Source organism: Oncorhynchus mykiss, chromosome 23 (assembly GCF_057628025.1).
Source record: "Oncorhynchus mykiss isolate SJ-2025 chromosome 23, ASM5762802v1, whole genome shotgun sequence".
Taxonomy (NCBI): Eukaryota; Metazoa; Chordata; class Actinopteri; order Salmoniformes; family Salmonidae; genus Oncorhynchus; species Oncorhynchus mykiss.
The window spans coordinates 15218632-15232378 of record NC_143044.1 but is presented as its reverse complement, the minus strand read 5'-3'; the positions used below and the strand labels follow the sequence as shown (position 1 = coordinate 15232378).

At 39.4% G+C, this 13747-nt stretch overlaps 1 protein-coding gene across 3 annotated transcripts in view; it reads right to left on the bottom strand.

Moving 5' to 3' along the window:
* Nucleotides 1–13289, bottom strand: part of LOC110502478 (gamma-adducin) — a 32561-nt gene extending 19272 nt beyond the window's left edge. Inside the window, exons 1-2 of one of the 3 annotated variants that reach the window (XM_021580519.3) lie at nucleotides 13090–13289; nucleotides 1524–1801 (exon numbers count right to left, since the gene is read on the bottom strand). In XM_021580519.3, the coding sequence (XP_021436194.3) occupies nucleotides 1524–1724 (201 nt within the window). In that variant the 5' untranslated portion in view covers nucleotides 1725–1801; nucleotides 13090–13289. Of the gene's footprint in view, nucleotides 1–1523; nucleotides 1802–3012; nucleotides 3542–13089 lie in introns of those variants that run through there. The other 2 variants (XM_021580520.3, XM_021580518.3) reach the window with 2 other exon arrangements.
* Between the last annotated feature and the right edge of the window lie 458 nt (nucleotides 13290–13747).

Below are 13747 nucleotides of genomic sequence, written 5' to 3'. Positions count from 1 at the left end.
ACAAAGAATAAGATGAGGGAAGGAAGTAGGGCGGAAGGTAGCCTAGTGTTTAGAAAGGTGAACCAGCAACCAGAGGGTTGCTTGGTCAAATCCCAGGTCTGCTGGGAAAAATCTCCTGGGAAGTGGGCTGGAAACTGGAGGGTTGCTGGTTTCAAATCCTAGATACCATTGAGAAGGACCCTTAATATCCCACAACAACAGCTTCGTGGTTGCTCAGTGTGGCATCCCCTGCACTTCTCCAAAAACCTGTATATGTGCGTCTTTCAGAAGGGTTGGGTTTAAAGTGGAATTCTTGTGTACAATTGACCAAGAAAGTTATCTTAATCTTACAACTTCTGGGATGGTCTACTGTTGTGTAGTTATGCAATTATTCTCACCTTCACCCTGTTCCAACTCCCTGTCTATTCAGCCATTCACATTAGGACAATGTACTTCCAGTGTACTCTCAGCCCTAAAAAAGCCCTCCTGAATTAAATCACATTAGATTCTTCTAAAACCCTCTTTGTGCCAATGTCACTAGAGGTAACTGGGAAGTATCCTTCTCATTAAGCCAGCCTATTAATTTATACCCACAGTGTCGTTGTATATCTTGGGTATCCTTCCCAAAAAGACGATTCTCCTGCAAGCCTCTTTGGTGGAACGCCAGCATTCCGCCCCATCTCAGTGCGGTTCCCATGGTGATGAGCTAAGTTCCACTTGTTGGGGTCTGTTATGCAATCACAGACATGCGTGGGCTCATCTTATTTCCATGCACTTTACGGGCATGTGTTTGTTGCACCTCCTAGCAGCATCTCTAACCACATTTTACTGCTCGATAATCTATGCCTCCGATTCACAATTGCATATATGCATTTATCATGGGTGCATATAGGCAACATTTACTGCTTATACTACAAAAATATAAGTATATATATATATATATATATATATAAGTACATTTGAACTGAACTATATATATGTACATACAGTGGATGCCCAAAATTATCATGCTCATGCCTATATTGTTCTGTCTCTCAAAAATTCAATTTGACAAAAATGTTTCATGAGCTAAGCTGTGAACTTGACAAGGACATTTGGTAGGCAAAGTATAATAAGGCTCAAATCTATTCGGACTGGTTCATATTTAAATATTTAAAACCACAGCAGTGGAGCTTGGCTGTTTCCTCTGACAGTAGCACATTGTACTGCATTGCAACAAAGATGTACACTGTACAAACACCGTACTACTTAATATGACTGAGTTGCCTAACTTGTCTTACCTAGCTACCTCAAGGGTAAGAGCATCTGCTAAATGTCTCAAATGAAAAAGTAATAGCCTCTTTATTTGCAGATCAGTTCAAATGTAGCCATCAGAATGAAAACGGAAGACATCAATGATGTAGTGTCTCTACTAGAGCCAATGACATAGGCCTGGACCTCGAAGATAAAAACTTTTCAGGCCATGTGATGGTCTGCAGCCAGATAATGAAAATGGCTGTACTGTGTACACACATTAACATAGACATAAAGAACAAGAGACATACTGGACTCTGTAGGATCTGAGTGACTCTCTTCTTTTGCTCCATCATGTTGAAGTCCTGCTGTATTTCAGGTGACATGTTCCTGCTGCGGAGGTACTCAGGGTCACTCTCGTCCACCCGGTCAAAGTACCTCTCCTTGGAGTCTGTGCTGGATAAGGACAGGGTCATGGACCCAACCGTATGTCTGATCTCCACCAAACTCATACTGTCCAAGTCTTCACAACAGCCTCACTCTCTCTGATCCTCACCTGCCACACTCCAGGACTGCTGGCACTGGGAATCTGTTGGGGACAGACAAAAACTTTAGTTTTCCACCAGTGCTGATGATGCAACAAGTATGGCCAGATGTTAGACATAAAAAAAAAATCCACAGGAAACTTGTTTCATACTAAATCAATTATGTTATTGCTGAGGTAAACTAATAGGCTTGCATAAAGTTGTAAACAAACACACAGGGAAGGAAAAACACACAGGACCCCATAAAGAGTTTCTGCTGCTTTTGCTAAATCTAATGGGGATCCTAATAATAAAAACATAAAAAAAGGTTTACCATAACCACCTCTATCTCTGCAGAGAAACAGAGAAACCCCTGTGTGTCTACTGTAATCTGTGGGGTGGGGGAAGGGAACATCAATCACCAATGTTTACTGTCATGCAAACAGCCAGAAAGCATGTCAATAGAATATTACAGGGGGCCTTTGCATTATCGCCTCATATAAAATCAACTAGTTTGGGAGAGCATTTAGCACCTATTGTGTTAAAGTTACACCTTTTGGGGGTGGGGGGGGGGGTATTCTACCCATTTTAAGGTGTCATTTTAAGGTGTCAAAAGTGGTCTATTAAATGTGTCTTTTCTGCAGTGAAAAGCCAGATACAGATAACTTAAACATGTTATCTGAAGATAATATACAGAAAAGGCACATTACAGAAAACAGCAGCACAGCATTTCCTGTATTACACAAATATAATAACTACTGTCCAGAAAATCGGTAAACTTTCTTATTTTCTATACAGACATCTAATCAAAATAAACAGTAGGGCTAGGCTACAAGAATTCAACCATGTGTTCAAAGAGTCAAAGATATCGAGTTCCGCTAATATGAACGGCAAGAAGCACAAACAAGGCACCCAGGTCCCGTAAATATACCATTACGTAAGAGTTAACACATTCAAATCAGATCCAACAATGTGATATGATGAAAGGAACAACAGAAGAAGAGGAAAAATGTGCTGCATGATGCATCGTACGCTTTAATCAAAGGAGATACTCAACTCGCCGACGAAATAGAATACTCCATTGAGGAGCACCACGACAAAAAAGTTGAGCATGTACAGTATATGCCATCATTGAATTGACCATCGACTCGTAACTTTAAACTTCCATGAGTATTATCAATATGCTGTGCTACAAAGTAACCCTAGACCCTTTGCACTAAACCTATCCACAGGAAATAGGCGACATTGTATACAGTAACTATTTGAAACATCAAACCTTTTTTGGCAGTGATCGTATCTCCGTAGCCTATCTAACGACAGAAAACCCCCACAGGTCCTTTACAGAATTCAAAGATCGAGACTAAAAGTGTTAAATGTATTCCAGATTTCGATGCATTCTGCAAACGTGTAAAATTTTACTCCGTATGTGCGCCCTATGTCGTTGCAGTAAGCATGTAAACAGCTGTGTGTGTGTGTGTTTCTAAATTTGCAGGGGCGAATTCATTTAGCCGATTATGTAGCAAAACGTTTCTTAAACGGAAACAAACAGAACGTTACGTGGCGAGACCTACTTGCATTTGTCCAATAGAAGCTCTCGTTTGGACTAATGAAGATGACATCCCTGAATGCAAGCAAGTCCGCATGTTGTGAGTGGGTGTGTTTGTGTGGAAAAAAATGAGACCATGTGACCTCTCATGTCCCCCCCAAATACATCCATACATGCTAAGGTCAAACAGATCATGACTACATCCATTTGTATTGCTGATTAACTGATTTCCTAAACACTTTTATACCAATGGGAACACAGGAATAATGTAACTGTTTTCTGGAGAAGTGTGTGAGCTGTGTGTGTGGGGAATACATAAGTGTATGACGATCTTGTAAATATTCACTAGCATACTAGATTTTAACTAATAATTGAGAAATCTGGCATTCCCATGGTTGGCATCAAATATTTGGCAGTCTAGACATCATGGGGCACTTGATCTGTTAATTTTCTTGAATAATCTAGCTGTTCTATGAACACGATTGACACCAAGTCTAATTCTCAAGGGTATTTTCAGTCAGATACGACTCAGAAATGTAAAGATTGGAAAATGATGTATTGAATGGACAAAATGATATTTCCTGTACTATAGAGAGCACACATACAGTGCCTTCAGAAAGTATTCACACCCCTTGACTTTTTCTACATGATGATGTGTTACAGCCCGAGTTTACAATGGATTCAATTGAGATTTTGTTTTAATCACTGGCCTGCACACAATAACCCACAATGTCAAAGTGGAATTATGTTTTGGGATTTTTTTACAAATTCATTAAGAATGAAACGCTGAAGTGTCTTCAGTGTCAATAAGTATTCTACCCCTTTGTTATGGCAAGCCTAATTAGCTTCAGGAGTAAACATTGGCGTAACAAAGGAGTAAATAAATAAAAAAAATATTAGCATAATAAATTACATGGACTCACTCGGGGTGCAATAATAAGGTTTAACATGATGAATGACTACCTCATCTCTGTACCCTACTTATACAAATATCTGTAAGGTCCCACAGTCGAGCAGTGAATTTCAAACAAAGATTCAACCACAAAGAACAGGGAGGTTTTTCAATGCCTCGCAAAGAAGAGAACCTATTTTTTATTTATTTTTTACACTGAATATCCCTTTGAGTATGGTGAAGTTCTTAATGACACTTTGGATGGTGCATCAATACACCCACTCACTACAAAGACACAGGTGTCCTTCCTTGCCGGAGAGGAAGGAAACGGTTCAGGGATTTCACCATGAGGCCAATAGGGACTAAAACAGTCACAGAGTTTAATGGATGTGATAGGAGACAACTGAGGATGGATCAACAACATTGTAGTCACTCCACAATACTAGCCTAATTGACAGAGTGAAAAGAAGGAAGCCTGTACAGAATACAAATATTCCAAAACATGCATCCTGTCTGCAGCAATGCACTAAAGTAATACAGAAAATAATGTGGCCAAGAAACTTTTTGTCCTGAATACAAAGTGTTATGCTTGGGGCAAATCCAATACAACACATTACTGAGTATCACTCTCCATATATTCAAGAATAGTGGTGGCTGCATCATGTTATGGGTATGCTTGTAATCATAAAGGGCTGGGGAGTTTTTCAGAATAAAAAATAAATGGAATGGGGCTAAGCACAGGTAATATCCTAGAGGAAAACCTGGTTCAGTCTGCTTTCCACCAGACACTGGGAGATTAATTCACATTTCAGCATGACAATAACCTAAAACACAAGGCCAAATCTACACTGGAGTTACTACACTGGAGTTGCTTTCTAAGAAGACAGTGAATGATGCCGAGTGGCCAAATAACAGTTTTGACTTAAATCTGCTTGAAAATCACTGGCAAGACTTGAAAATGGTTGTCTAGCAACAATCAAAAACCAATTTGACAGAGCTTGAAGAATTTTGAAAACAATAATGGGAAAATATTGTACAATCCAGGTGTGCAAAGCTCTTAGAGACTTACCCAGAAAGACTCACAGCTGTAATCACTGTTCAAAGGTGATTCTAACATATAGATGTATGAATACTTATGTAAATGAGATATTTCTGTATTTCATTCTCAATAAATTAGCAACATTTTCTAAAAACATGTTTTCAATTTGTCATTATGGGGTATTGTGTGTAGATGGGTGAGAAAAAAAAGAAATGTAATCGATTTTGAATTCAGGCTGTAACACAACAAAATGTGGAATAAGTCAAGGGCTATGAATACCATGAATACTTTCTGAAGGCAATGTACATCACATTTCGAACAACAACATTGTGATATGCCCCTAAAGCACTGGTGTGATTGTGCACATCTCCTGCTTAGCTGATTAGCCTACAGACACAGTCAAATTTACTGAAAGAGATTTTCCGGTACTTTGTATACTTTTTTTTTCAGCAAAATAGAGGTCACGAGCCAAAAGTGGTCACTGAAAATTGCGTACTACATCACCTATGTGCAAATATGTGCACCATGTCATTGCTTTCTCTCACTCGCTCTGCTGTGTGTGCATCTCTTTCTAGCTGTCACTCAAATGGCGAGGGGCTGCATGCTCGTTGGCTAGAACTCTAATTGCTAGGGGGCTGGCACGTGGGGAAAATGTATGGAAAATGGCACTGCACAGCTTCCAGAAAAACAGCTGCTTTCAAACTAGGAATTTCGTGGCTAATTGAGGTAAGACAGTAATTCTGCTCACAGATTATGCATTCACTACACATTGACACATCCAGCTCAAAGAGGGAGGTTTAAAAAAAGACTTAGTAGTCACCAAAGTTTGAGAGAATGTTTTTAAAGAAAATAAAAAACTAGAAATTACAGTTCATTACTTATTCAGATTCATGTCAAAATTGTATTCCTTACTTGAATGAAATGTAATAGTAAATGCTGGCATCCTTTTAAAACTGTTATGTGATTAGATGTGTATCTCTGTCCCCTGTTTTGGTCGCTTGGGAATGTGATTCACTAGTCTATTCAGGAAATAATAATATTGAATTGTTAACTCTTAATGGAATCCCACTGTGGGTTGTGTCCAAACCACTCACTATCAGGAATCAAGGTAAGACCCAGATGCAGACACGTGGAATAGACAAGAGTTTACTATTCCAACAGGGGCAGGCAATAGACAGGTCAAGGCAGGCAGGGGTCAGGAAACCAGAGGTGGGGCAATGGTACCGAATGGCAGGCAGGCTCAGGGTCAGGGTAGGCAGAGGTCAACAATCCAGAGGTGGGGCAAAGGTACAGGTCGACAGGCTCAGGGCCAGGGGCAGGCAGAGTGGTCAGGCAGGCGGGCTCAGAGTCAGGACAGGCAAGAGTCAAAACCAGGAGGGCAAGAAAAAGACACTGGGAAAAGCAGGCGCTGATAACAAAAACGTTGGTTGACTTGACAAACAAGACGAACTGGCAACGGATAAACAGAGAAAACAGGTATAAATACACAGGGGATAATGGGGAAGATGGGCGACACCTGGAGGAGGGTGGAGACAATCACAAGGACAGGTGAAACAGATCAGGGTGTGACACTCCCAAAATGTTTTTGTTTTGAAACATGAAATTGGCTTTATTGCAGAAAACTAGAGATCAATCCATTCAACACAAAAACAGACACAGAATTCCAACAAATCCCACCATGAACTCATGTCAACTTTTAAGAGCAGTTAATAACATAAACTTACCATACGAATGCAGATGCAATAACTTGCGCGCAAACACACAGAACATTTACAGTAAAATGTGGTCTCCCAGTGAACCAATGTAAACATTTCTTGCTGCCACAAGGACCTCTAACTGATCGGTCCAAAAGGTGTCACACACACACACACACACACACACACACACACACACACACACACACACACACACACACACACACACACACACACACACACACACACACACACACAATTGGAGAGAGAGAGAGATTAGTTCAGTGACTGACATAACAATTCCAGGAAGCAGAGTGGAGTGTTCATAGCAAGGCAGATACCGGGACATATGGCTTAATGTAATGAAAAGCAGAACTTTCTCAATTAAGAGCTGAATGACCCTACAAGTCCCCATTGCTACCCTAGCTGCAACCCTATGGGGACTGAAATATGCACTCACAAAAAATTGTGGTGCACGTACACACACATACATACTTTCAACATACTCTTACTGAACCCCTACATTCTCTGTAACTCTATTTGGATATTTTTTGGAAGGGCAGTCCTTCTTGTGTAACATTGACCAGATGTCTGGTGTTATTACTAGATACCTCATTTATAAGGTGCACGGTAAGATACTGTACATACAGTACCAGTCCAAAGTTTTAGAACACCTACTCATTCAAGGGTTTTTCTTTATTTTTTCTATTTTGTACACTGTAGAATAATAGTGAAGACATCACAACTATGAAATAACACATATGTAATCATGTAGTAACCATTTTCTGGATTGACTGACCTTCATGTCTTAATGTAAAGATGGACTGTCATTTCTCTTTGCTTATTTGAGCTGTTCTTGCCATAATATGAACTTGATATTTTACCAAATCGGGCTATCTTCTATATTCCACCCCTACTTTGTCACAACACAACTGATTAGCTCAAATGCATTAAGAAGGAAAGAAATTCCACGAATTAACTTTTTACAAGGCACACCTGTTAATTGAAATGCATTCCCGGTGACTACTTCATGAAGCTGGTTGAGAGCATGCCAAGAGAGTGCAAAGCTGTAATCAAGGCAAAGGGTGGCTACTTTGAAGAATCTCAAAAATAAAATATATTTTGATTTGTTTAACACTTTTTTGGTTAAAACACGAGGTGTTAGGTGTTATTTCATAGTTTTGATGTCTTCACTATTATTTTACAATGTAGAAAATAGTAAAAATAAAGAAAAACCCATGAATGAGTAGGTGTGTTCAAACTTTTGACTGGTACTGTATCTATATAGTATACCAGAAAAACAAGCACACCTTTCTTATGATTGATTTCTAAGTGCATAAATACAACACCCTAAAGCACTTGATTAATAGTTAATAGACATGAAAAATACCACACTATCTTAGGACAACACCTAGAGCGATAACAGCAAAAGTGTTCGTGAGATCCTACGTCATCAATGGCATGAACTTGACCTCACTCCTTGACAGAGGGAACCATATAAAAGGCTGCTTTATATAAACGGATGGGTTTACAGAAACAAGTCCTGCTGCTCTTCCAAAGGCTTCCAATGACCTTCAAAAATGTCCACTCTAAGAATAATAACAACTAGACTAGACTCATGTTCAGGTTACGTATTCACATCCACTCCAGAAGATGCAATATGCTGCATGTTGTTTGGATCAGTTACAATATGTTGTTTTCCTTTTTCTCTTCTCCTTATCATAATGCGCATAATTACTACCCGACAGTATATTTTTACAACTCAAAAAGTAATTGTGAAACAGAAAGTTAAGCTGGAATTGAATGAGATTTACGCTTTAATGAGCTACTGGACCAGAGCTCTGGCAGGCAAGACATAGTGCTATAGTACACACTTTATCATGATGAAATGACTAAAATCATGAATTCATATCTTTCTCTACATTTGGTTTTGTCACAATGTGTTAATTTTCCCTTTTATAACTGCTTTTCCATCAGAGACCATCTACTGTAAATCAACACAGACAGGGATGCCTTTTTTTGGGTCAGTAATTGTTTGATTGTCCGAAGCACCCATAATTATTTTTTGTTCTTCAATTTTAGTGTTCAAATTTAATTTTCATCGTTCTCTAATGGATTTGACTTTTATTTCTCAAGCTATAGTAATTGTAATTTCTGTACCAATCTGAAATGTAACACAACATTAGTTATCACTGAAGCTAATCATGGAATCTCCACTCTGCCAAATATTTCCAGTTGACAAGACTTCTGGTTCGTTGGAGGGAGGACTTTAGAGTTTACAGGTATCATTATTAAGTCTGTTGCTCAAACACAGGAAATAATTTCTGCATCATAGTGGCTTTCTAATGAAGGGATAAAGAGAAAAACTCTTCACAGGAAGTCCAATGGTGAAGTCCGGGCTTCCAGACAGAATCCCTGTCATCTCAGGGAAAGGGAGAAGGGAGAGAGAGTGAGAGAAAAAGAATCATATGCAGATCAGCAATATCTTACCCCAAACTTCACTTTTCAGGGGGAGTCTAGGAGGTGGACACATCCTATTCTCATCAGACAAAATTACAGGTTATATTGCCTTCTTGACTGATTGATTATTCCTTCTGTCAGAGCAAAATGTTAAAGGTCATATCCTCTCATCAGCCAATCGCAGTCACATCATATCTGTTGATTTTCTCGTGTCTAGTTGACTATTTAAAGATTGAAAGGGGAACTTTTCTCTCTGGGGTCTATGAAATATTGCCAGACACTTTTACATCCATGTCTGTCCCCTCCCATGCCTACATTTATGGTAATTGTCCTGTGGCCTCTGTGATGGGGAACCCCATGATTTATTATCAACAAAATTACTTTTGACCCTAACCCCAACGAATTGATACCAACTGTTTAGAACCAACAGAACCACAGTCCGCTTGTGAGAATAAAAATGTGTTGTTTATGAGTTTATTCGATACAGTAAAATATCCTACCACATAGTTTCAGAGTTTGAGGAAATGGATACCTCATCTAATTTCACCAACAGTGCCTTCAAGTCAGTTCCACTGAGAAAAAACATCCATCAACAGCAGTACTTTGAAGAGAATACAGCCATGGACAAATGTTTAACAAATTCACATCACTTCACAACTCCCTAGATATGCATAAAAATTTTACTTTAAAAACATTTGCTTTGATACAGCGTCTTAGCCACTGAATGTTTCACCCACTTCAAGGCTTTTTGTATAATGAAATACTCGGTAATCCTGATGACATTGATACCTCACTGTAAATGGGCGGTACACAGCTTTCTCATATCATGGACATTTAGGTAATTTTCCCTGAGAGCCTAATGTAATAACCAAGTCAGTGTCAAAGGCCTGAGAAACGTCTATATCTGAAGGATTTTGATTACTGCATAACTTAACTGAAGGCTACTCCTGCCTTTGGTCTGAGCTATTATTTTCCCTTGCAGTGTTCTAAGTTTACTGATGTCAAATGTGCAAAAAAGAGGACCACTGTTTTGAGCAGTTACATTTATGCAAAACTTTCTATAAAATTAAGAACATGCTATATGACGAACATAATCATAAGGAATTTTTAAATCACAAACCCTCTGACGGCAAGTCTACAGTGGAGCAATGTTTATCTTTTCAAAACTATCACAATACTTATGAACATGGTTCTGCTATTCACTTTAGCAGTGTGGGTGGTAAGTAACACCTCATGTACAGGAAACTAGGGACCTGGAGCAATTTACATTGTTGCAGTAAAAACATTATTTTCACAGCTTTATATAGAATTTGAAACTGGCAGAGATTAATATTGAATCAACACATAAACAGAACAAAAATATAAACGCAACATGCAACAATTTCAAATATTTTACTGAGATACAGTTCATAGAAGGAAATCAGTCAGTTGAAAAAAACAATTAGGCCCTAGTCTATGGATTTCACATGACTGGGCAGGGATGCAGCCATGGGTGGGCCTGAGAGGGCATAGGCCCACCCACTTAGGAGCCAGGTCCACCCACTGGGGAGCCAGGCCCAGCCAATCACAATGAGTTTTTCCACACAAAAGGGCTTTATTACAGACGGATATACTTCTCAGCAAGCCCCCCTCCCTCTCATCAGACGATCCGCAGGTGACGAAGCCAGATGTGGAGGAAGCCAGATGCTGTTGTGAGGCCGGTTGGATGTACTGCTAAATTCTCTAAAACAGCGTTGGAGGTCGGCTTATTGTCGAGAAATTAACATTAAATTATCTGGCAACCGCTTTGTTGGACATTCCTGCGGTCAGCATGCCAATTGTACACTCCCTCAAAACTTGAGACATCTGTGGCATTGTGTTGTGGCACAAAACAACACATTTTAGAGTGGCCTTTCATTGTCCCCAGCACAAGGTGCACCTGTATAATGATCATGCTGTTTAACCAGCTTCTTGATATGCCACACCTGTCAGGTGGATGGATTATCTTGGCAAAGGAGAAATTCTCACTAACAGGGATGTAAACACATTTGTGCACAAAATATGAGATATTTTTGTGCATATGAAACATTTCTGGGATCTTTATTTCAGCTCATTAAAAATAGGACCAACTCTATAAACTTTACATATTTTTGTTCAGTATACATAACGGCTAGGAGAGAGGACTGAGCTGGATGAAGAAGAATTACAAGAGTTGTCAAGCTTTGTTCATCTACAGTACATGGAGGACCTGGCCGAGACTGTTTTATGGTTTCTTTTGATTGCCTCCACCCTAAAATGTGGTTTAGGGTGCGGTTGACTATGGGGCTGGAGTAAGGGTCTGGCCACATTTAATGTGTGGTGGGTTTGTCATATAAACATAGACAATGAGAAGACAAAGCTGAGGATATACTGTACACTGAGTATGCAAAACTGAACACCTGCTCTTTCCATGACAAACTGTACACTGACCAGGTGAATCCAGGTGAAAGCTATAATCCCCCTGTTAAATCCACTTCAATCAGTGTAGATGAAGGGGAGGAGACAGGCTAAAGAAGGATTTCTAATCCTTGAGACAATTGAGACATGGAATGTGTATGTGTGCTATTCAGAAGGTGAATGGTCAAGACAAAAGATTTAAGTGCCTTTGAACAAGGTAAGGTAGTAGGTGCCAAACGCACCGGTTTGTCCCAAGAACTGCAACGCTGCTGGGTTTTTCCACGCTCAACGGTTTCCCATGTGTATCAAGAATGGCCCACCACCCAAAGGACATCCAGCCAACTTGACACAACTGTGGGACGCATTGGAGCCAGCATCCCTGTGGAACAGGGATACCTTGTAGAGTTCATGCCCCAACAAATTGAGGCTGTTCTAAGGGCAAAAGGGGTGCAACGCAATATTAGGAAGGTGTTCCTAACCATGTTAGGAAGGTGTTCCTAATATTTTGTATACTCAGTGTATACCTAAATAACTTTACTTTTAAGAACATGGCAACTATTTGAGTTAAATTCATGGCTAAAATATACTTGTTTTGCGTAGAAAATATCCAATATGTTCCAAGTAATCACTTAAACATGACAAATTAATTGCTAACGCTTAATTAAAATGGTTTGGGTCACGACCCACTGCATGTGAACTTGATGGGTTTCTGAAAACCTACATTAAAGTACCCAATTAGCTATGAAATCTTGTATGCCTCAATTCCACATCTAAAGTAAACACACGCTTACCCAGTGTATAATGTTTCTAGAGAGAGAGACATTAATTGAAAGCAGCTGTTCGTGACTTAACTCAGCATCTGGAACTGATGTAGTTCTGGTCTATTACAGCCAAACAATGAAGCTATATCTCAACAACATTGTAAAAACAGCATTTACTATCCTAAGAAAGTGTACTATAGCATACACACAGTATTGTTGTATAGAGTAATACAGAATAAGATAACACATCTGGTAAGTGAAAGCCTTATCAGTCCAATATTTCCTTCTTAACCGACTCACAGGTGATTCACTCCATCCACCCATGAAAGGGATTTTCATTTTGATACAACATTGAGCAAGTCCTTATAAAGTCCAAAGTAACTGCTTAAAATGAGAAGCTATTTTCAAAACATTTCCTAATTCACTGATATTACATAAAATATAATTTGCCTTGCTCTGTTTGCAGTTACAAACTACTATTCTTGTTCAGTTGACTTGTCTCAACAACCACCATTGAAAAAACGTAAAAAATGCTGCTCCACTCACCTTTTGAGGTCAAACTCCCACAGTTCTGCCAGGGTCCTCATCTAGCTCCAACTAGGATGAGTGACTGATGCTTTGCCTATCATCTCCTACTCCCTCTGTTCCTCAATGTCATGTGATGCACATTCGCACAGCTTGCTGGGAAAAACTTCCAAACTTGTCAGAGGAGGTTGTGGAGACAACAATCTGTTGTATGGGACTGTATTGTCCAAAAGTGGGAGGAGCAACACAGTCACACACCCACCAGATATGTTCTGGCATACATGTATATAGATTACTCAAAAATAAATATTCAATTTTTGGAGAGCGGGATTTTAATGACTAAATACTCCATATCAAATTAGAGAAATTGTCATGGAGTGTTGCACATAGGGATCTATGAAATTACAATAATGAGGGATTACCAATGGACTAAATCATCTTATCAATTTATACGTTATGGCTGTATCCACTTTCAGTTGTCTAGATGAGATATTTTCAACCTTTTCTGCGTGCAGATATTTTGTACATTTATTGAGCAGCTCGGAGGACATTGCAGAGAATGCTTACCCACTATCACTTAACACTCCCACACATGTCAAGAGTGGATGAGTAAGAGAGTACTGCTTCCCTCTCCACTGTGCTGCCTGCTTGAATACATCAGTCACATGGTGGAGAATAA